This window comes from Aotus nancymaae, unplaced genomic scaffold (assembly GCF_030222135.1).
Source record: "Aotus nancymaae isolate 86718 unplaced genomic scaffold, 86718_ANA_hifiasm-v0.15.2.pri h1tg000036l, whole genome shotgun sequence".
Taxonomy (NCBI): Eukaryota; Metazoa; Chordata; class Mammalia; order Primates; family Aotidae; genus Aotus; species Aotus nancymaae.
Window position 1 is genome coordinate 48,409,687 of NW_026988450.1, and position 23,863 is coordinate 48,433,549.

At 36.3% G+C, this 23,863-nt stretch overlaps 1 protein-coding gene across 7 annotated transcripts in view; it reads left to right on the forward strand.

Moving 5' to 3' along the window:
• The window catches only part of VPS13B (vacuolar protein sorting 13 homolog B), an 839,649-nt gene that overhangs the window by 435,616 nt on the left and 380,170 nt on the right, over window positions 1-23,863 (forward strand). For all 7 annotated transcript variants that reach the window (XM_064384451.1, XM_012455820.2, XM_021675751.2 and 4 more), the window contains exon 25: window positions 6,137-6,340. In XM_064384451.1, the coding sequence (XP_064240521.1) occupies window positions 6,137-6,340 (204 nt within the window). The remainder of the gene's footprint in view (window positions 1-6,136; window positions 6,341-23,863) is intronic.

Below are 23,863 nucleotides of genomic sequence, written 5' to 3' on the forward strand. Positions count from 1 at the left end.
GATAGAAAGTAGGTTATGTGTTGCCTGGAAGCAGGACAGGGAGAGAGAAGGAATAGGGGGTGATAGGAAGAGGACACGTTACAAAGGGATATGAAGATTTTTTGGAAGATACAGAAGTATTGTTTTTCTAAAGTCATAGTTCATATTTAGTAGTAGCTCAGTCTCTCTATAAAGCTACATATAATTGTCCCCTGCTACTTGGAGTTATCTACTAAATTTCTTATAACTTAGGAAAGATTATTGTAGCTGTGAGAGGATAGTCCTACTCCACATGTTCTGGTTATCCATAGCTATCCTAGCTAACACAAAATAATTCTTAAATTCCATTATTATTCATATTTTTAAATTTTTTCTTTACTTTGAGATACTTAATGGTTTTGTGATTTTTATGGTGTTAGTAAATGTAGTACTCTGGCTCAAAACTAGAGTACTGGGTATATTCTCTAGCTATCTACCTTGTTTGGAGCTAAGCTCAGATTTTGTTGTTGTCTAAATATAAACCAGCTGTAAGCAAAGTCATCAGCTATATGGGGCCTGTGTTTGGCCTTGTATTTCCCTTATACGTCTGTTCCTTCCCTGTTGTCCTTTCTTCAGTTATCAGGATTCCAGGGCCAGAGCCTTCCAGAGGCTCCCAGTGACTCCTTTCTTCTATTCTCCAGGTACTGAAAACCTTTTTTCAAGAATTATTCCAAGGCTGAATGAACCTTATGCACTGAGAGTTCATTTTTACTCAAAGTGTAATAATTCTTATATCTTTATATAATTCTACTTTATCTTCTCAGTAAATCCTCATAAACAAAATTGTGTTAAATTGTCACCACCTGGTGTAACCAAAGTTGATCACAAGGTTGTTGGGAAGTCTGATATATTTATGAAAATATTTTATAAACACTGAAATGTTATATGAATATCATTTTGTTAGTGTAGACTGACTGATTAAAATATAAGACCCTCTTTGCAAATTGGTGCGAATATCCCTGGTGAAATGTAGCAACATTCCTGAAGAGATGTGAAACCAGAAAACAATAGCACTGAAGAATCTATGTATACTAAAAGATTTGGTGAGGGATTAATACTCTTTGATATCTTCATGTGACATATTAACCTAAATTTTAATGACAAAACATAAGACTCTAAACATCTTTGTTGTGAGTGATTGCTTTAGCTTATGCTTCCACACTCTTTGGATTCTTTCAAAATTCCAAAGGATGGCTTGATATTTTTTGCCATATGCAGTAAGCAAATACTATTGAGTACTCTGTGTAAGGCAGACATGAAGTAAAGATGAATAAAACAAACATACAAAGAACATCATATCAATATATCTCATAATCTAGCTGTTGAAAGCCACAAGTAAAGAACAAATCTTGAATATATAACAAGAAAATACATGTATGATACCTTACATTCAGCGGAACCAAGATTTGATTAACAGCTTACTTCTCATAAGAAACCATGAAGGCCAGAAGAAAAGCATGTTTAAATTATGAAAATAAAAAAATAAAACTTCTCAATTTAGAAGTTCTTAATTAAGCAAAAATAAATTTTATAAATGAAAACTAAAGAAAGACATTTTCAAAGACAATGATCTATCACCAGTAGGAACTGCATACAAGAAGTATTAAAGAACATTTTTTACGCTCAAAGGAAATGACACCAGATGGCTGAGCATCTCTTCAAATGTTTATTGACCATTGAGTTTGCTCATTTGTGAATTCACAAATAATTTATATTTTCCTGATTACTAATAAGATTGAACATTTTTTGAAATGTTTATTGTCCAGTGAATTTGCTCTTTTGTGATTTGTTAATTCATATCATTTACCCAGTCTTCTATTAAATTCATTTTTCTTAGCAATTTGTAAAAGCTTTCTTTATACTCTATAAATAACAAACCCTGTAACTGTAATGCAGTTAATTTTCCTTTAAACTTTTTGATGTCTTTTGCCAGAAACATTTAATCTGTCATGGTCAAAGATACCTATATTATCCATTTTTATTTTCTGGGTATCCTGTCTTAAAAACAGTATCATGGATCCCTAAAATGCACACAGATATACGTATGACCATAGGATCCTAAAATTAATGACTCAGAATTTCTTTCTTGTGCTTTCTCATTAATCCATCCGTTTTTGTTATTTGTTTTTGTTTTTTAAAATATATTTGTTGTAAAGAAGAGGTGCAAATCAATACTTCTTGTCCTTTTTATACCATTGGCTACTTTGATATCTGATAAAAACTGTGAGCCTTTTCTCAGAATGTTGTATAGACCCATTAAGTTTGCATACTGACATACACTGTCAGAAGGTTGTGGCCTTTTGATTGTAGCCAGTGTGTATCTTGATTACATTTTGTGGAAATAATTCCTACTTAAATACCTTTCTTTGGCTTATCCATTAGGATGACATCAGAATTGTGATCCTTGTACACTGTTTCATTTATTTCATTGCTGCCTAGATACAGAACCCTATGTAGTTAATGTATTTTAAAAACAGAGAAAGCTTTGTATGTAAGGTAGGCTGAGAGCAAATTTATTGCTGTATCAGACGTTACTGTCTATGTTAGTCCTGCAACTTTCATTGCCATTCTGTGTTCTTAGACGATGTGTATATTTATCTTGGTTGAATATTTGGTGATTTCATGACTGGAAAAGATTTCTGTCATCCCTTCCTTTCATCTTAACTATGTGACCAAAGTTACCCTATTCTTCGTGTCTTTAAACTCCAATATCTTAGCATTTTTGGGTTTATAAGTGTGTGGAACTAGAGAAAGAACAGATTTATGCCAGTTTTCTATATATTTATTGTTTTTGTTGCTGTTATGTTGATCAGTTTTTACCAAGGCAATCGAATTTGGCATTAATGTATAAAAACACAGGCTTTGAGTTCAAACAAAACTCAATTTGTATCCTTGAACCACTCACCCATTTTAATTTATGTGAGCTCTTGATTTTTTTTTTTTTTTTTTTTTTTTTTTAAGATAGAGTTTCCTTTTTGTTGCCCAGGCTGGAGCGCAATGGCTTGGTCTTGGCTCACTGCAACCTCCGTCTCCTGGGTTCAAGTAATTCTCCTGCCTCAGCCTCCCAAGTAGCTGGGATTATAGGTACCCACCACCATGCCTGGCTAATTTTTTTAAAAATTATTTTTAGTAGAGATGGGATTTCATCATGTTGACCAGGCTCTTCTCCAACTCCTGTCCTCAGGTGATCCACCCACGTTGGCTTCCCAAAGTGCTAGGATTACAGGCATGAGCCACCACGCCCAGCCTGAGTTCATGATTTTTGTTTTATCTTTTAAACAAAATTAAACTGGACAAGTGTAATGTTTTATATGAAAAATTGTTTTTATGTTAAAAAGCATTTTGAAACTGAGTTTTAATGGTTAGTAACAACCTACATACCAAATAAAATAGTTTTTGTAAGTTTGTATTAACTTAGAGCTCTCTTCATTGTTCAACACAGATCACTAAATTGGTTGGTGAAATTCCATTTCTCCTTGATTTCCGTTAACATTGTATATCCATGGTTTTTCTTCTCCCTCTCTATCTTTTGTGATTCTGTTCTGACACTCTCTCCTGATACTCTGTAAAATGGGCCCTTCCTCTCTAGCCACCTACATACTCTTCATGAGCCCTCTAGCTTGTTTTGATCATCCCCTACACTTGGCTTTTGTTCATTCCATACTTCTGAATAGAATGACTCTTTGTACTCACCTAAATCCTGTCTCTCCTTTAGAAATATATCTTCCTGAGGCTTTTCTTGGCCTCTCCAGTGAAATTGAGTCTCTTTTCTGAACAGCTATAAATGAAAAAATGTATGTGAAAAGATTTTTAAAAAATAACGTTACATTTTTATACTCAGCATTCAGTACACAAGACGTTGTTGATATTCAGTCACCTTTATACAGAACTCACATAAAGCCACCTTACGGGGTGCTTACTTTTTTAGAGATTTTTGAAAAATGTTTTTTGAGGTATACTTACAATGAACTGCATGTTTAAATTATCTAATTTGTTAAGATTTGGCATACATACATGAAACTACACCCACAATCTAACATCTTCAAAAGTTTATGTTCTTATCCAGTCCTCCCTCCCATTTCTCTCCGTCACAGGTACAATTGACTCTGTCATTATACACTAATTTTTGTTTTCTAGGACTCTCTGTAAATTGAATCATACCATGTTTTTCTTAGCCTAGCTTCTTTCATTCTCCGTAATTATTTTGAGATTAATTTACGTTGTTGCTTGCATCAATAGTTTATTTCTTTTTATGGCTAAACAGCATCCTGTCATATGAATGTACTTTAATTTGTTCAGTACCTGTCAATGTACATTTGGAATTTTTTTCCAAATTTTGCCTGTTACAAATAATGCTGCCATGATCATTTGTGTACACATCTCTGTATGAACATAGGCTTCATTTTTCTTGGGAAACTATTTAGGAGTGGAATGGCTGGGTCGTGTATGGTAGGTACATAACTTTTTCAAAAACTGTCAAATCATGTTCTAAATTTTACATTCCTATCAGCAGAAAATAAGAGTGTTAGTTGCTCTTCATCCTTGTTAATACTTGATACAGTTAGGCTTTTTAATTTTAGACACTCTAAAGATGGGAGGTGGTAATTCATTGTGGCTTTTCTTGGCGTAGCATTTTAGCACAACTTGAGAAAGGAGTTGAACATTCATCCTAGATTGTTTTGGCTTATTTCTTTAACCCTCTGAATTTGAAAAGTCTGAATTTTGTTAACAACTTTCTTCTTTGAAAATAAAAATAAAGTGTATGTCATGGTTTGCATGACACTTTGAACACACAATGTACTCATTGCCATTCAGGCACAGTATTTTAATGGTAATACTTAAAGGAATCAGAAGTAGTGACAATAAAAGCAGCATGATTTGTTTTAAATAAATAAGCTTTATGTCCTTCGAAATATTTAGAACCTGTTTTGGCTTTTTGTTGTTGTTGTCTGTGCTTTATTTATCAGTTCTAATTATTTAAGAAAAAGCAAAATAATCTTCTCAAAAATTGGTTTGCAACAAAGTTGTTTATAGAGAGAAACATTCATAATTATGAAGGACAAAAGGATTTGAACAAATATTTTTCTAAGAACTTTTAAATAAGATTTTTAGCTATTAGATTACTTTTAAACAAAAATAGCTATAACTTGAGGTTTGAAACTTCGTTACACAAAAACCAGGAGAAAATTGTACACCCAAGTGCTGTTTTATATCAAATGAGGATGGATTGACAACAGTGTTTTTATGCATCTGTTCTGCCCACATAAGAAGCCAGCTTCATCATCTGGATGTGTCCTGGGGCTGAAACTTTTTATAAATATGAGAATTTCACTTTTTTTTTAATGGCAGGCAGAATATGGTATCCAGCTGTGGATTTGCTTATATATTGTGTTTGCATTTTTTTTCCCTGGGCTTGTTTTATACAGTATATGGCACTACATTGTCATACAAATTTCATGATTAATGCTTATTTATGAAACCTTGTGTAAATATCTTAGGACTCAGTCAAACAATGTGCAAGTTAAACAGTTTTTTCTCTGAATATTGGAATGACCTCTCCTTTGGGAATAGTAGGTTGGATATGTTCTTTATCTGTAGAAAAGTCTCATATGTAACATTTGCCTTTTACTATTTGATATTATCTCATTCTTTTTCAATTTGTTTTGTTGGACAAGAAATCCAGTTTCAGATTTATTCCTGGGAAACACAGAGCAAATTTAGATGTGGAAATTATTTAGAAATAAGGATGGTAGTTATTTTATATTACACTTAATAATTACATTTACTAGGATGTCTTTGTTTTTTGATTCTGTCCTGTGCTTGAGAGCATTTGTATGTGTTCTATTATTCATATATTGAAATAAATCTACTGTTTGCTAATAAGCTGTGCTTACATTACTGTGGTTTTAATCCACAAAAAATGCTAGGTTGATTATTAAATATCACAGTGTAAGAGACAAATTTCAAGTGTAAGTTAATAATGATCAATGATGCATTGGTAGAGTTTTGTTTTGTAAATCTTACTTCTCTGGACTAATTTTCTCATATTTGTATTTTAGTGGATTGAAACTGGAAGTTGAAAGACTTATTTTCTCTTCTCTTTTTCTTATGCTCTCAGGTCCAACTCTTCTGTGAACTAACTGATACCTTGAATAAGGTCTGGAATAAGATTCATAGGAGAGGCAATCTTAACCTATCTTCAAGCTCTCCAGAGACCGTGGCAGGGCCTGTTCCTACTTCTCCAGTTAGAAGCAGTATAGGCACAGCTCCTCCAGATACCAGCACATACAGCCCATCTGCTGACATTGGGACTACTACTGAGGTAAGTGTTTTTGAAAATCCTGTTACAAAATGACGGTTAATATATAACATGATTTCCGGATCATAGTTTGAAATGAAGATAACCTCACCACTGTGAAAACTGATAGATTCTGAAGGTTTAAGAGGAGCTGTGGCAGCAGTGTGTATTCCTTTTAGGTCTGAGAATTTTTTTTCAATCACTTTCAATAGGTTATGATACCCCATAGTAGGAATAGTAGGTCGAATATGTTCTTTATCTGTAGAAAAGTCTTGAACATTTATCCTAGGACAATGCAGGCTCTGTGAAATGGTAAAAACTGAGACACAGTAAAGGTATGTTTCCTCAGAAGTATGGAAATGTAGAAGCTGAATGAAAAAGAGGCTCATGCTCCCCTTTTTTCTACGTCTGTTCCTCTACACCTTTTTTGAACCAGGTGACTATTATTATCTAGTCACCTGGTTTAGATTAGTGGTTTTCAACCCTATCAGACCCAGTGCCTTCTCCTTCTTCCTCCCAATCATAAAAGCTTTTCTTTTTATTTTTAACATCCTAACCTAGCATGCCACTACCTCTTTTGTATAAGAAATATTTTTATAATGCCTCCTTTACTATCCTGAGATGAAAATAAAAATATAACCAGTAATGAAAACAAAAAATAATGTAACTTACATATACATATAATTTCAAAAATATATAATATCTTATACACACTATAAAGCATAAATCGGAAGTAATTTAAGATACGGTAATATATACTTCAATATATAAATGCCTTGCTTGGTCATGACTACATTAGAAGACATAATAGAGTAGTCAGATACATAAAATTGCTGTGAATATGATGGCTGCAAATAGACTTGTGCAGGTCTTTGTTTAATACCACAAGTGGTGTTGCTGTTGATGACGTGATTTTCTAAAATATAGTGACAAACTCTTGGTAAAGTTTCAAACAAAACATAGTTCAGTCTTTCATTATAGTGTTGAATTTTGGAACTTTTAGTGTATATTAAAATCATGCAAAAATGAAAAAAAGTCTAGATTTAACATTTTATAAATAGGATTTTCGTGTATGTGTATATATGTGAGACAGTCTTCATTTTTCAGGACTGCCCTATTCTATACAGGACTTCTTGAATCCCTAATTCCTAATCCTTAAATGCCAGTAATTATACACTACTATTGAGTCAACCAAAAATACCCCATTCATTTCCAAACCATTGCTTAGAGAACAGATCTTTCCCCAACAAGAACCACTGTTCTATAGTAGATGGAGGCAGTTTTGTTTTTGTTTCTACATAAACACACCAGTTCTTCTAGAAATAAAGCCATTGGCAAAATACAGAATGGGATAAGAATCAAGGAAAAGGGATGTTAATTTCTTTCATCTTACAAATCAGTAAAAGCAAGCAAACTCAGTTAAAAGGGCAAATTTCAGCTGCTGTAAGGCTTTTAACACTTTGGAGTACATCTGTTTAACCCCTTGTACAAGGAACTTTTCTCTCTTGCCCATTTCACATCTTAAGAATCACAACAACCTAGGTGATAAGATTATTCTTTTTCTTTTTTCTTTTTTTTTCCCAAATGAGGAAGAGGTAGAATGTCTAGAAATGAGCCCGTATCAAGTTAATGGGATACATCCTTTCTAGAGTAAAAGCAGTGAATTCTTTCTTGAAGATTTCCAATGTTATTAGCATACAAAATCTTTTAGAATTCCTGCAGTAAAAAAAGCTATTTAACTTTATTGAATAAAGCCGTTTCCAAACTTATTTAACCAAAAGCCCATTCTTCTTAGTCTGCCTATTAACAGTGTACAAAATATATTTTGTGAAATCCTTTAGTAGAGTAATCAAAGTTTAATCAATTGCTAGACGAGGATCGTACAAGTGAAACTGATAAATACAGCTAAATCTTAGAGACATTTAAGTAGCTGAAAGGAGGATGTTCCATGAAACAGTTGTTTTCTAAGTACTGTGTTTACAGGAATGTTTAGAGGAACATTACATCCATTTTGGAGGGCTCACTCAATTCTTTTGGAAATTTTTTTTTTAAGAAATATTTAAAAGAAATTTCAAGTATAGGAAACACAGGACCCATGTGAAATGGTTACAGCTTTTGGTCATACATCTAGAGACTGACATTTATGCAATGTATAGTGTGAATCATGTACTATAGGATTGTACAGTGTACAAACAACACAAAAGGACATGGTGGTCCTGATGTGAAATGTAATAAAAGTAAACATGCCCTAGATTCATAGAGGAAGGATTAATAAGTTCATTCTAAGAGATCTGTGGCTATTTTGTAGAGAAAATAACACTTGAGATGGATATTTAAAAATGAGTAAGACATGAGTAACAATTTTGTTTTAGTAATGTATAATAATACATACTGAAGGATAGTATCTTCATCAGCCAAAGTGAGGAAGTTAACAAAGTGGAAAATTTTGCTAAATTGCTTAAAAACAAGTAAATTCAGATTTTAACAATATCCTTATATGACTGAAATTCATTTCGAATTAGAAAGTTGAGGATTTTTTTCTGATTGGACTATAAAGACAAGTAATGAAAATACTTATAGGGGATGTGTTAGTTTTGCATTATAGATTTAATCTGATCTGTATGACAAAGATCTGAAAAGGACAAAATCTTAATGCAAAACTTTCATAAATTAATATTCAAAAAAGACCATGTAAAGCAGCTCATAGAAATGGAGTCATGGGGGAAGGTGGATGGGGAAGTGGCATATATTTTCAAAGTGCACCCTCTTCTCTTATTTATATATTGTGGTCAAGAAGAGAGATAGATGATTACTACTAGTCCAATATCAATTTGAAACCCACTTGGGAAGCTTGTTTGCTGAGAAGTATCTTAGAATAATTTAGCTGATTTGTTTTTCACAGGCAGGAAGATTTTTATGAAGATGGTTATGATATGATGATCAGTATTAAGGCATTGATCCAAGTTTGCCTTGTAGCTTATAAGGAGGTGTTTATCTATTGAATATTTCATGTTTAATTTCTATTCTTGCTCTCAAAAAATATTTATAGGTAGATTAACTATGTGTGCATCTGGATTTAAATTTACCTCTTTCAAAATTAGTCAGTAAATGATGATGTAACAAAATATAGTCATTGTTTTCTCTGAGATGTATGGATGCTTCATCTGTGACTCAATCTGTGTTTATTTTATTCATCCAGAATTCAAAATTTGTGCCTAAGCAATTTCCCTTATTTTATAATGCTGCTAGAATTGTGCTTCATGACCTTTGTAATTTTTATGCCTTTTATTTTGGGTTCTAATATGGGAGGTTAGGTTATTGTCATCCTTTGAATTCCCATGTAAAAAATATTTTTGTAATTTTGATGAATTTACCTGTGTATTTAAATGTGTTACCCGCCAGATGGAAATAAAGCCTTGGTCTCTCACTATTGAAGCTACTGAACGAATGGGACTATAGAGGACCTATATGAAGGGGAGACTATATATATCTGTATTTTTTGTGTGTTTGTTTTAATCTATTCAAAAGCCTTTATGCTTCTTTGAACATAGCATTCCTGGAAAGCTCTAGGTGTCCTTCTCTGCTCCTGGTAATCATTGTCCTGATAATCTTTTGATTATAAGAATATTTCCTGTTAGCCACACTATCATGTCAACAACACAACTATCTGCATACAGATATAAATAAACAGTGTATATGTTGTGGTTAGTTATAGTAGTACTTCCCAATCTTTTTCGTATCATTTCATATGTAGGAAATGTTATTTGTATCTGTGGTAAGCAGAAAAATCAAAGCATTGAAAGCTTCATTCACCCTGGACCCACCCAAAGACTCTAAAGGCCACGGTAATCCATGTCTCAGCATAGCTGTGACAAATCTCATGGTGTTTCAGTGCAGTAGTTAGCAAGCTCTCGGTTATACTTTCTCTTTTGTAAATATGTTCTTAGTATTTTTATTGCTTGACTAATAAGGTGTTAATGAATTTAAATAACATTGTTACATTGAAATTGTTTTTAATTATAGCTCTTTCCTCCCTCTTTGTAATAAAACGATATAACAAATAACAGCATAGGGCCCCTGTGGTACAGCATTTGATTAGTGTGGCAGAATCTTCTTGTGTCCAGGACTAATAAGAAAATAAAAAGTTAAATTGAAATGACGTAATTAGTTAACTCTAATAGGTTTTCAAAAGTCTGTTAGCAAGTTACATGAAGCATATCACTGACTGACTACTTGCCTGCTCTGTTTTGAGTAAATCCTAGTGTTGTTCCTGCCTTTACAAGAGCTGGGAACATAAAATGAATACTCACTAAATTGAAAATGTTTAAATAGTAACATGTGTATATAGAAATTTGCCTATACTCAATGTCTAATGCAAAAATTTTATGAAGGAGATTTGTATTAGCTTTCCCTTTTGGAGTACTCACTAAACTAAGCACTTTACAAACATTATCTCTTTTTGAGACAGGATGGATAAAGTCTCACTCTGTCACCCAGGCTGGAGTACAGTGGTGTGATTTTGTCTCACTGCAACCTCCATCTTCTGGGTTCAAGTGATTCTCCTGCCTCAGCCTCCTGAGTAGTTGGGACTACAGATGTGCACCACCACACACAGCTAATTTTTTTAAATTTTAGTAGAGACAGAGTTTCACTATGTGGCCCAGGGTGGTCTGGAACTCCTGAGCTCAGGCAGTCTACCTGCCTCAGCCTCACAAAGTGTTAGGATTATATGTGTGAGCCACCTTGCCAGGCTACAAGCATTATCTCATATAATTCCCAAACCAGTATTATGAGGTAGGTTATATTACACTTTCCATTTTACAGTGAAGAATTTGAGGTTAAGTGATTTGCTCAAAGGCATAAAGATAATAAGTAGCGGAGCTGAAACTAAAACCTCTGCATCCTGACTCTAGAGTTCCTATGTATTTTTATTATATGATTCAATGGCTTATTTCATTGGTTAATCTTCCTTTTAAAGTAAGTTATTGTCATCAAGTGTAATGTGTGCTTCTTTATCCTGGGGTTTCGTGGAATGTTTTTTTCATTTCTTGAAAATTCTCTCTCATTAATCAGTACCACTTAATTATCTTTATTCTCTCTTTCTGTGACTTCTCATTTTTTTCTCCATGTCTCAATAACTTTTTCCCCTTTCCCTCCTTATGCTATTATTAGCTCTATGTGTTTTCTTTCTAGGTTGTTTACTCAAATCTCTCTCTTTTTCCAGTTTACTAATTCTTCCTTTAGCTATTTCTAATCCACTTGTGTTAGTCTGTGTTTGATACAATCAGATTAGAGGGTAAGAAGAGAGAGAGGATGGTGTTTTTCTTTCTTGTTTTCTCCTTGCCTTAGTGCGTGTATCTCTAGCACTGATTGGGTCTCTCCAGGAGTACCAGTCCTGCCAGGGGACATGGTTCCAGTTCTTACTGGACTTAGGTAATACTACTTCCTTCCTTTGCCTATTAAGGTTTAAACAAGGTTTTGGCTTCCTGTTGTTGCTAGTCTCCGTATGTCTCAACATTCCTAGTTAAATCTGTCTGCCCACACCTCTGTGAGTCATTACTTTATTAAAATCCTTTTGTTTAAATCATATCTGTTGAACGCTCTTAACTGTTTGGTCCCTTCTGGATCCACTGCTTGTCTTTTTGTTTTCTTACACTGTCCTGATTTATTCATTCTTTTATTTCTTAACATTTTAAAATAATTGGTTTATAGTCCTTTTAGATTTTCTTAATTGCATTTATTGGAGATGCTAAGTTTTTGTTATGTCTGCTGACTCTCCCTTTTTATGGTTCATTTTCTCATGTGGTTTGTAATCTCTTATTGTAAACTCAACAGTTTAATTTTTCTATGTGATTCCTATGAGCCCTCTGTTGTAGAATTGTCCCTCTAGAGCATTTTGATATTTGCTCTTGCCAGGGCCCTAGAGATTTCAGGGAACCTTGGGCAGTTTTTAGGTTTCTTTATCAACAAGGGTTTGTCTTACCATATAAATAGGACACACGACATCCCACACTAGCAAGTAATAGCATTTAGTTTCTCATGAATGACTTTTGTTTCAATTTTTCTTCTTTTTTTGAGATGGAGTTTTACTCTTGTTGCCCAGGTGGAGTGCAGTGGCACAATCTTGGCTCACTGCAACCTCCGCCTTCCAGTTTCAAGCAATTCTTCTGCCTCAGCCTCTCAAGTAACTGGGATCACCAGGCGCCCGCCACCATGCCTGGCTAAGTTTTATATTTTTAGTAGAGACAGGGTTTCACCATGTTGGCGAGGCTGGTCTCGACCTCCTGACTTCATGATCCACCTGCCTCAGCCTCCTAAAGTGCTGTATTACAGATGTGAGCCACTGTGCCCAGACATGAGTGACTTTTTCTTGCCCCTACTTTCACCTTTCCTCTGTCTTAGGAATCTGGAAAACATCCATGGCATTTCTTAGCCTGGTGAAACCTAGTGTCTAGTGTATCTTTTGCTTAAAAAGAAGCTCTTTTTATCTCCAGACTTTATGCAAAGGACTCACCAGTTTCTAGACCATGTCTGCAGTCCCTGAATGAATGTTTCAATGTGATTGCTCAACCCCTAGACCCTTATCTGAGTTTGACACTTCTACATACCATCAAGGACTGTTTCTACTTGTTACCCTGACTTTGTGTTTCATCTTCATTTCTGACACCATAGTATTTGTCTTTATTTCAAGTTGATTATCATATTGGAAAAAGATGGTAGTCTGAAATTGGACAATTTAAGAGAGTTTAGTAGGACAAAGATGTTAACTGGGAAAGGAAATCTCAGTTAACAGGAGATGATAGAGTACCCTGAAGCAGTTGTTGACATCAATAGGCTTAAAGGGCAGGAGAGAGAGGTTATCAGAACAGGGAGTAAATACCCAGACTTCATTCTCCACCCCCTCTACCTCCTGCCACTGTTTTTCATTGACTGAAACCAAGAAAAAAAAACAGAGGACCAGGATATCCATTCATATTGTTCATATAGATTAATTTCCCAAGCACAGAGGGTAGTGATGGGTAGAGAGTAGATCAAGAGGGCCAAAGAAAAGATACAGAGCACTTTCCTGTATTCAATTCACCTGATATTTTATCCAGAATATCTATGCTTTGGTAATACAAATGCTAAATGTTTGTTTCAGCTTAGTCTCCATATTGCTTGTATTCAAATTTCTTTAAAATTATTGAGTTCTAAGAACTAGTTTTTTAAATTTCACTCTCCTTTTACATACTAACTTCTCAATGCTATCAATTAACTTCTTTTGTGATTTTTTAAAAATTGTGGTAAAAAATATACATGGTAAAATTTACCATTTTAACCATTTTAAAATGTACAATTTAGTGGCATTAAGCACATTCACAGGGTATAGCATAACCGCTATCTATTTCTAGAACTTTTTCACCATCCAAGACAGAATCTCTATGCTCATCAAATAACTCCATCTTTTCTTCTCCCTCTGTCCCTGGTAACCTCTATTCTACTTTCTGTCTCTATAGATTTGCCTATTCTAGGTACTTCATATAAGAGGAATTGTGCGGTATTTGTTCTTTTATATCTGGCTTATTCTACTTTGTGTAATATATTTAGGGTTCATTCATTATGTATCAGAATTCCGTTCCTTTTTATAGCTGAGTAATATTTCATTGTATGTATATAACACATTTAGTTTATCTGTTCCTTTATGGCTGGACATCTGGGTTATTTCTACCTTTTTGGCTGTTGTGAATAATGCTTTGAACATTGGTGTATAAGGATTGATTAATTTTTGATGAAATAGTTTTGCCTTGAAGAAATTGTATGCTTTTTATATGACTTGCACCTGAAAAACCATTTTAAAATTAATGTAATACCAGAAATAGTATTTAATATTTTAACCTGTTGAATATGTTGATAACTGATGTATTTGCTTTAAAATACAGAGGGAGGGGAAAGAAAGTAAATTGAAGTGTTTTTAAAGATTCTTTATTCAGTACTTATCTGATTTAGAAGAGCACTTTCTGTCATTTTAATATCATTTGCTTAGTACTAGCCCGAATTGTCTAGAATTATAGTAGCACTTAATATTATCCCTTACTGTGTTCAAGCATATTTCAAAGTTTTGGCAGAAAATGTGGATTCCAAAGGGGAAAAAAGGGGAAATTTGAGTAGTATGCTTAGTTTCTATAGCAACCTTTCAAACAAAAAAAGAATGTTAGTAATTTATTTTCTCTAAGGTCTGTTTTTTTTTTCCTTGGGAAAACTAGCTAAACTGTCTGCTACTTTCCCCTTCTTTGTTGTTATGAACTCTCTCTTTTCTCCTTTGCTTAGCTCTAAGAATTGGCTCCCTCTCACTGGTATAATAGTTTTGTGGAGCTTGACAAGTGAGCAAAGATCTTTCTCTTAATTCTGTCAATTTATAGTTGTATTTTCAAGAAAGATTGTCAGACAGATCCTTTGGGCCAGGATTTTTATTTTATGTACTAGAAAACTGAAACACAGTGAATTAAAATTAGTGTTACTATGTAGGGACTGTGCCGACTCATGTTAACTTGATTCTATGTTAGTGAAACCTCTGGAAGAGACTTTGGAGTCAGACAAGCAAGACAAGTTGCTTTTTTACAGCTTTCAACCTATGGTCACATTATTTAACCTCTATGCCTTAACTTCATCACCCGTTATATGGGGATAATATTGATAACCATCCCAACATGTTAGTACAACCATTAACTGAATTTATGTATAGTTTCTCCAAGTATTCTATGAATATGATACATATCCCTCTATTTTTGTCTTCTTTAGTGTCACTAAGATTTGAGGGTTTTTTTGTAGAGGCCTTGCTCCCTTTGTGATAAATTTATTCCTCAATATTTGAAATTTTTATTCAATTGAAATTATTGTATACTTAATTTATCTCCTTTATTCTGTTAATGTGACTAATTATACTAATTTATTTTCACATGTATTCAACTAACCATGTATTTCTAGAAAAAAGCCAACTTGGTTGTGATATATTTTTATTTTGTATATTACTAGATTGAGTTTGTTAACTTTTTAGGATTTTAGTATCTATAGTCATGAGTGATACTGACCTTTTTTTTTTTTTTTTTTTTTACCAATTCTGTGGAACTGTATGCTTTTTTTTTCTTATAGCCTTGTCATCTTTTGGTATTAGAAGAATGCACTGCCTTCATAAATGAGTTAGCAATTTTTCCCTCTTGTCCTACTCTCTAGAAAACTGTTTTCATGTGAAAATTCACATAATCACTATATATTCCCATGTTAACAAAGTGATCCTGATTGTAATGTACTTCATTATAACATTACTGATCTAAATTGCAAGGTCGTAGTTTAGATGTTATTTGGATATAGCAGAAGTTTTAACTTAGAAGATTATTAGAAGAGAAAGAGACTAGGCTGGGCGCGGTTGCCCACACCTGTAATCTCAGCACTTTGGGAAGCCAAGGTGGGCAGATCACCTGAGGTCAGGAGTTTGAGACCAGCCTGCCCAACATGGCAAAACCCCGTCTCTACTCAAAATACAAAACTTAGCCGGGCGTGGTGGCGTGTGCCAGTAATCCCAGCTACCCAGGAGGCCCAGATAGGAAAATTGCTTGAACTTGGGAGGCAGATGTTGCAGTGAGCCGAGATCCCCCCACTGCACTCCAGCCTGGGTGACAGAGCAAGACTCTGTCTCAAAAACAAAACAAAACAAACAAACAAACAGAGAGCAAATGAAATGGTAAGGACTCTATGACCAAAGGACTCTAATTTAATTGTTTTAAAGAGAACATAGAGAAGCATCTTGATCTTTTTTTCCCATCTCCAACACTGATATTGCCTTGTTCCTAGAATTAAATTTTACACTATGTATTAATAAAATAATAATGACAAGGTAAATATTTCTATCCCACTCTGGTGGCCCAATTTATGTCAAGTAAAACTAACAAACATATAACTTACAGATGCTAAACACATATAATGTATTTTTGTTACTGTACAATCATGATTTTATGTTACTATTAACTTTTTTGGCTTAATTTTTTATTGTGGTAAAATATACACAGCATAAATTTACCATTTTTACTGTTCTAAGGATATAATTATGTGGAATTAAGTACATTCACATTGTTGTACAACCTTCACAACACTCTCCGGTATTTTTTCATCTTCCCCAACTGAAACTTTGTGTTCATTAAACAGTAACTCACCATCTTAATATTAAATATTCCAATGTATGAACACTGGATGTTTTTCCATTTATTTGTGTCATCTTAATTTCTTTTAGCAATATTTCATAGTTTTCATTATATGTCTTTAACCTCCTCAGTTATGTTTATTCTTAAGAATTTTATTATTTTACATGCTATTTTAAATGGAATTATTCTACTAATTTCTTTTATTATTTTTTTTTAATTCCATTTTAGGTTTTGGGGTACATGTGAAAAACATGCAAGATTGTTGCATAGGTGCATACGTGGCAGTGTGATTTGCTGCCTTCCTCCCCTTCACCTATATGTGGCATTTCTCCCCATGCTCTCTCTCCCCAACTCCCCACCCCCTGCTGTCACCCCCCACTCCCCCGCAACACACCCCAGTGTATAGTGCTCCCCTCCCTGTGTCCATGTGTTCCCATTGTTCAACACCTGTCTATGAGTGAGAACATGCGGTGTTTGATTTTGTGTTCTTGTATCAGTTTGCTAAGAATGATGGTTTCCAGGTTCATCCATGTCTCTACAAAGGACACGAACTCGTTTTTGATGGCTGCATAATATTCCATGGTGTATATGTGCCACATTTTTCTGTCCAGTCTATCATCGATGGGCATTTGGGTTGGTTCCAGGTCTTTGCTATTGTAAACTGTGCTGCAATGAACAGCTGTGTGCATGTGTCCTTATAGTAGAATGATTTATAATCCTTTGGATATATACCCAGTAATGGGATTGCTGGGACAAATGGAATTTCTATTTCTAGGTCCTTGAGGAATCGCCACACTGTCTTCCACAATGGTTGAACTAATTTACACTCCCACCAACAGTGTAAAAGTGTTCCTATTTCTCCACATCCTCTCTAGCATCTGTTCTCTCCAAATTTTTTAATGATTGCCCTTCTAACTGGCGTGAGATGGTATCTCAATGTAGTTTTGATTTGCATTTCTCTAATGACCAGTGATGATGAGCATTTTTTCATATGCTTGTTGGCCTCATGTATGTCTTCTTTTGTAAACTATTTGTTCATATCCTTCACCCATGTTTGAATGGGCTTGTTTGTTTTTTTCTTGTAAATCTGGTTTAATTTGTTGTAAATTCTGGATATCAGCCCTTTGTCAGATGGGGAGGCTGCAAAAATTTTTTCCCATTCTGTTGGTTGCTGATTCACTCTATTGACTGTTTCTTTCACCGTGCAGAAGCTGTGGAGTTTGATTAGGTCCCATTTGTCTATTTTGGCCTTTGTTGCCAATGCTTTTGGTGTTTTGGTCATGAAGTCCTTGCCTACGCCTATGTCCTGAATAGTTTTGCCTAGGTTTTCTTCTAGGGTTTTTATGGTGTTAGGTCTTATGTTTAAGTCTTTAATCCATCTGGAGTTAATTTTAGTGTAACGTGTCAGGAAGGGGTCCAGTTTCTGCTTTCTGCATATGGCTAGCCAGTTTTCCCAACACCACTTATTAAACAGGGAATCCTTTCCCCATTGCTTGTTTTTATCAGGTTTGTCAAAGATCGGATGGTTGTAGATATGTTGTGTCGCTTGCGACACCTCTGTTCTGTTCCATTGGTCTATATCTCTGTTTTGGTACCAGTACCATGCTGTTTTGATTACTGTAGCCTTGTAGTAGAGTTTGATGTCCGGTAGTGTGATGCCTCCCACTTTGTTCTTTTTGCTTAGAATTGACTTGGCTATGCGAGCTCTCTTTTGGTTCCATATGAAGTTTAAGGTGGTTTTTTCGAGTTCTGTGAAGAAGGTCATTGGTAGCTTGATGGGGATAGCGTTGAATCTGTAAATTACTTTGGACAGTGTGGCCATTTTCACGATATTGATTCTTCCTAACCATGAACATGGAATGTTTCTCCATCTGTTTGTGTCCTCTCTTATTTCATTGTAGTTCTCCTTGAAGAGGTCCTTCACGTTCCTTGTTAGTTGTATTCCTAGGTATTTTATTCTCTTTGTAGCAATTGTGAATGGCAGTTCGTTCTTGATTTGGCTCTCTTTAAGTCTGTTACTGGTGTATAGGAATGCTTGTGATTTTTGCACATTGATTTTGTATCCTGAGACTTTGCTGAAGTTGCTTATCAGTTTCAGGAGATTTTGGGCTGAGATGATGGGGTCTTCTAGATATACAACCATGTCGTCTGCAAATAGAGACAATTTGACTTCCTCCTTTCCTAATTGAATACCCTTTATTTCTTTTTCTTGCCTGATTGCTCTGGCTAGAACTTCCAGTACTATATTGAATAGGAGTGGTGAGAGAGGGCATCCTTGTCTAGTGCCAGATTTCAAAGGGAATGCTTCCAGTTTTTGCCCATTCAGTATGATATTGGCTGTTGGTTTGCCATAAATAGCTTTTATTATTTTGAGATACGTTCCGTCAATACCTAGTTTGTTGAGGGTTTTTAGCATAAAGAGCTGTTGAATTTTGTCGAAGGCGTTCTCTGCATCAATTGAGATAATCATGTGGTTTTTGTCTTTGGTTCTGTTTATGTGGTGAATTACATTTATAGACTTGCGTATGTTGAACCAGCCTTGCATCCCCGGGATGAATCCTACTTGATCATGGTGGATAAGCTTTTTCATGTGCTGTTGTAATTGCCTTGCCCGTATTTTATTGAAGATTTTTGCATCTATGTTCATCATGGATATTGGCCTGTAGTTTTCTTTTCTTGTTGAGTCTCTGCCGGGTTTTGGTATGAGGATGATGTTGGTCTCATAAAATGATTTGGGAAGGATTCCCTCTTTTTGGATATTTGGAATAGTTTCAGAAGGAATGGTACCAGTTCCTCTTTATATGTCTGGTAGAATTCGGCTGTGAACCCATCTGGACCTGGGCTTTTCTTGGGTGGTAGGCTCTTAATTGCTGCCTCGACTTCAGACCTTGTTATTAGTCTATTCAGGGTTTCGACTTCTTCCTGGTTTAGGCTTGTGAGGAGGCAAGTGTCCAGGAATTTATCCATTTCTTCCAGGTTTTCTAGTTTATGTGCATAGCGTTGTTTGTAATAATCTCTGATGATGGTTTGAATTTCTGTGGCATCTGTGGTGATATCCCCTTTATCATTTTTTATTGCATCTATTTGGTTATTCTCTCTTTTCTTTTTTATTAGTCTGGCTAGTGGTCTGTCTATTTTGTTGATCTTTTCAAAAAACCAGCTCCTGGATTTATTGATTTTTTGAAGGGTTTTTCGTGTCTCTATCTCCTTCAATTCTGCTTTGATCTTAGTTATCTCTTGTCTTCTGCTAAGTTTTGAGTTTTTTTGATCTTGCTCCTCTAGCTCTTTCAATTTTGATGATAGGGTGTCAATTTTAGATCTCTCCTTGCTTCTCATGTGGGCACTTATTGCTATATATTTTCCTCTAGAGACTGCTTTAAATGTGTCCCAGAGATTCTGGTATGTGGTGTCTTCGTTCTCGTTGGTTTCGAAGAACATCTTTATTTCTGCCTTCATTTCAGTGTTTATACAGTCAACATTCAAGAGAAAGTTGTTCAGTTTCCATGAAGCTGTGCGGTTCTGGGTTGGTTTCTGAATTCTGAGTTCTAACTTGATTGCACTGTGGTCTGAGAGACTGTTTGTTACGGTTTCCGTTCTTTTGCATTTGCTGAGGAGTGATTTACTTCCAATTATGTGGTCAATTTTAGAGTAGGTGTGATGTGGTGCTGATAAGAATGTATATTCTGTGGATTTAGGGTGGAGAGTTCTGTAAATATCTATCAGGTCTGAGTTCAAGTCCTGGATATCCTTGTTAATTTTCTGTCTCATCGATCTGTCCAATATTGACAATGGGGTGATAAAGTCTCCCACTATTATTGTGTGGGAGTCTAAGTCTCTTTGTAAGTCATTAAGAACTTCCTTATGTATCTGGGTGCTCCTGTATTAGGTGCATATATATTTAGGATCATTAGCTCTTCTTGTTGCATTGATCCCTTTACCATTATGTAATGTCCTTCTTTGTCTCTTTTGATCTTTGTTGCTTTAAAGTCTATTTTATCAGAGATGAGAATTGCAACTCCTGCTTTTTTTTGCTCTCCATTTGCTTGGTAAATCTTCCCCCATCCCTTTATTTTGAGCCTTTGTGTATCCTTGCATGTGAGATGGGTTTCCTGGATACAGCACACTGATGGGTTTGGCTTTTTATCCAATTTGCCAGTCTGTGTCTTTTGATTGGGGCATTTAGTCCATTTACGTTTAGGGTTAATATTGTTATGTGTGAATTTGATCCTGCCATTTTGATGCTAGCTGGCTGTTTTGCCCTTTGGTTCATACAGATTCTTCATTGTGTTGATGCTCTTTACCATTTCATGTGTTTTTGGAGTGGCTGGTACTGGTTCTTCTTTTCTGTGTAACGCCTCTTTCAGGAGCTCTTGTAAAGCTGGTCTGGTGGTGATGAAATCTCTGAGTACTTGCTTGTTCACAAAGGATTTTATTTTTCCTTCACTTATGAAGCTTAGTTTGGCTGGATATGAAATTCTGGGTTGAAAGTTCTTTTCTTTAAGGATGTTGAATATCGGCCCCCACTCTCTTCTGGCTTGTAGGGTTTCTGCTGAGAGATCTGCTGTGATTCTGATGGGCTTCCCTTTGTGGGTAACCCGACCTTTCTCTCTGGCTGCCCTTAGCATTTTCTCCTTCATTTCAACCCTGGTGAATCTGACGATTATGTGCCTTGGGGTTGCTCTTCTAGAGGAATATCTTTGTGGTGTTCTCTGTATTTCCTGGACTTGAATATTGGCCTGCCTTGCTAGGTTGGGGAAGTTTTCCTGGATAATATCCTGAAGAGTATTTTCCAGCTTGGATGCATTCTCTTCGTCACATTCAGGTATACCTAGCAAACGTGGATTAGGTCTTTTCACATAGTCCCATATTTCTTGTTGACTTTGTTCATTCCTTTTTACCCTGGTTTCTCTAATCTTGCCTTCTCGTTTTATTTCATTGAGTTGATCTTCGACCTCTGATATCCTTTCTCCTGCTTGGTCAATTCAGCTGTTGAAACTTGTGCATGCTTCGCGAAGTTCTCGTGTTGTGTTTTTCAGCTCCATAAATTCACTTATATTACTCTCTAAGTTGTCCATTCTCGTTAGCATTTCATCAAATCTTTTTTCAAGGTTCTTAGTTTCTTTGCATTGGGTTAGAACATGTTCTTTTAGCTCACGGAAGTATCTTATTACCTACTTTCTGAAGGCTGATTCTGTCATTTCATCACACTCATTCTCGATCCAGTCTTGTTCCCTTGCTGGTGAGGAGTTGTAATCCCTTGTAGGAGGAGAGGTGTTCTGGTTTCGGGTGTTTTTATCCTTTTTGCACTGGTTTCTTCCCATCTTTGTGGATTTATCCACCTTTCGACTTTGTAGGTGTTGACTTTCTGATTTTGGTAAGTTTAAGTCTGCAGCAGCAGAACTCATAACACCCCTTTTTTTTCCCCAGGTGTTCTGTCCCAGGGAGTTAGGGCTTTATGATTTTCCACTGTACTGCCGCCATTTTCTCTGCCCACAAGGAGGCAGCCTTGTCACTCTCAGCCTGCAGAGGCTTTGCTGAGCTACTGTGGGCTCCGCCCAGCTGCCGTGTAAACTTCCGTGCAGTCCTGTTTATATGAGTGTAGTTAGAACTGCTTCCACTATGTTGGCCCGCCTCTGTAGTGACGGACTCTCTCTGTAATGGCGGGTTGCCTTGGTGATGGCAGGTTGCCTCAGGAACTGCGGACTGCCTCCGTAGTGGTGAACGCCCCTCCTCCACAGAGCTGGACCGTCCCGTGTTCAGTTGTGCTTGCCATGAAAGTCTCAACCCAGCACGTTTCCAATTTTTTTTTGTTTTGTTTTTGTTTTTGTTTTTGTTTTTGTTTTTGTAGGGGTGGGACCAGCCAGGCCTGGTCACCTGGCTCCCTGCCTCAGAGCCTTTTGTTTTTTAGTTGAACAGTTGGCTCTCTACTAGGTGACCTGGTCGCCTGTTGAATAGGCGCCGGGATCTGTGTGATTTCCCATGCCGCGACCCACTGCGCCGGCTGAAACCGCGGCTCTGAGATTCGTGGTGCTTTTTTGCCTGGGAATCTCCTGGCCTGGCTCCCTGCTTCAGCTCCCCTTGCTGGCTAAGAGGGGACACAGTCTTTCTTGTTTACTCTGCACCGGGAGCCGCTGCACCGGCTGACACTGTGGCTCTGAGATTCATGGCGCTTTTTTGCCCGGGAATCTCCTGGCCTGACTCCCTGTTTCAGCTCCCGTTGCTGGCTAAGAGGGGACAGAATTTCGTTTACTCTGCACTGGGAGCTGCTGCACCGGCTGAAACCATGGCTCTGAGATCATGGCGCTTTTTTGCCTGGGAATCTCCTGGCCTAGCTCCCCGTTTCAGCTCCCCTTGCTGGCTAAGAGGGGACACAGTCTAGTTTACTCTGCATTGGGAACCCCTGCGCTAGGGCACAGGCCAAACAGCCGCGCCAGCCAAAACAGCCGCGCTGGCGACCCGTGGGGCTCCTCCGCCTGTGAATCTCCTGGTTTGTGGGCAGTAAAAATCCGTCTGGAAATACGGCATCCACTCACCCTCTGCGCTTTCACTCGGACCTGCAATCCTGAACTCCTCCTAACTGACCATCTTGGATCTCTGATCTGTTCTACTAATTTCTTTCTGTATTGTTCACTTTTAATGCATAGGAACACAACTGATTTTTGTATGTTGGTGTTGTATACCATAGCTTTGTGGAATTCATTTATTAGTTCTAAAATTTTCTTGGAGTCTGTAGTTTTATATATATCAGAGTATATCATCTGCTAAAAGATACAGTTTTACTTTTTCCTTTCCACTTTGGTTGCCTTTTATTTCTTTTTGTTGCCTAATTTCTCTGGCAAGGACTGTAGTAGTTTTTGAATAAATTTTCCAGTTTATTTGAAAAATATTAGACAATATTTTAAAGTTGACCATAATTATCTCTTTATAATTTTCTTTATTTTGGAGGGACACCTCTAACATTCTTTTTTTTTTTTTTTTTGATGAAGTTAAAAAAAAAGACGGAGTTTCGCTCTTGTTACCCAGGCTGGAGTGCAATGGTGCGATCTTCGCTCACCGCAACCTCCGCCTCCTGGGTTCAGGCAATTCTCCTGCCTCAGCCTCCTGAGTAGCTGGATTACAGGCACCCACCACCATGCCCAGCTAATTTTTTGTATTTTTAGTAGAGGCGGGGTTTCACCGTGTTAACCAGGATAGTCTCGAGCTCTTGAGCTCGTGATCCACCCACCTTGGCCTCCCAAAGTGCTGGGATTACAGGCGTGAGCCACTCTAGTATTCTTTTCACTCTAATTAAACTCTGTACAAATAGCCAAAGACATATTGATAAACTGGCCCTTAATTGCTTTTTCTTTTTCTATGCTAGTTGTACTTTTTA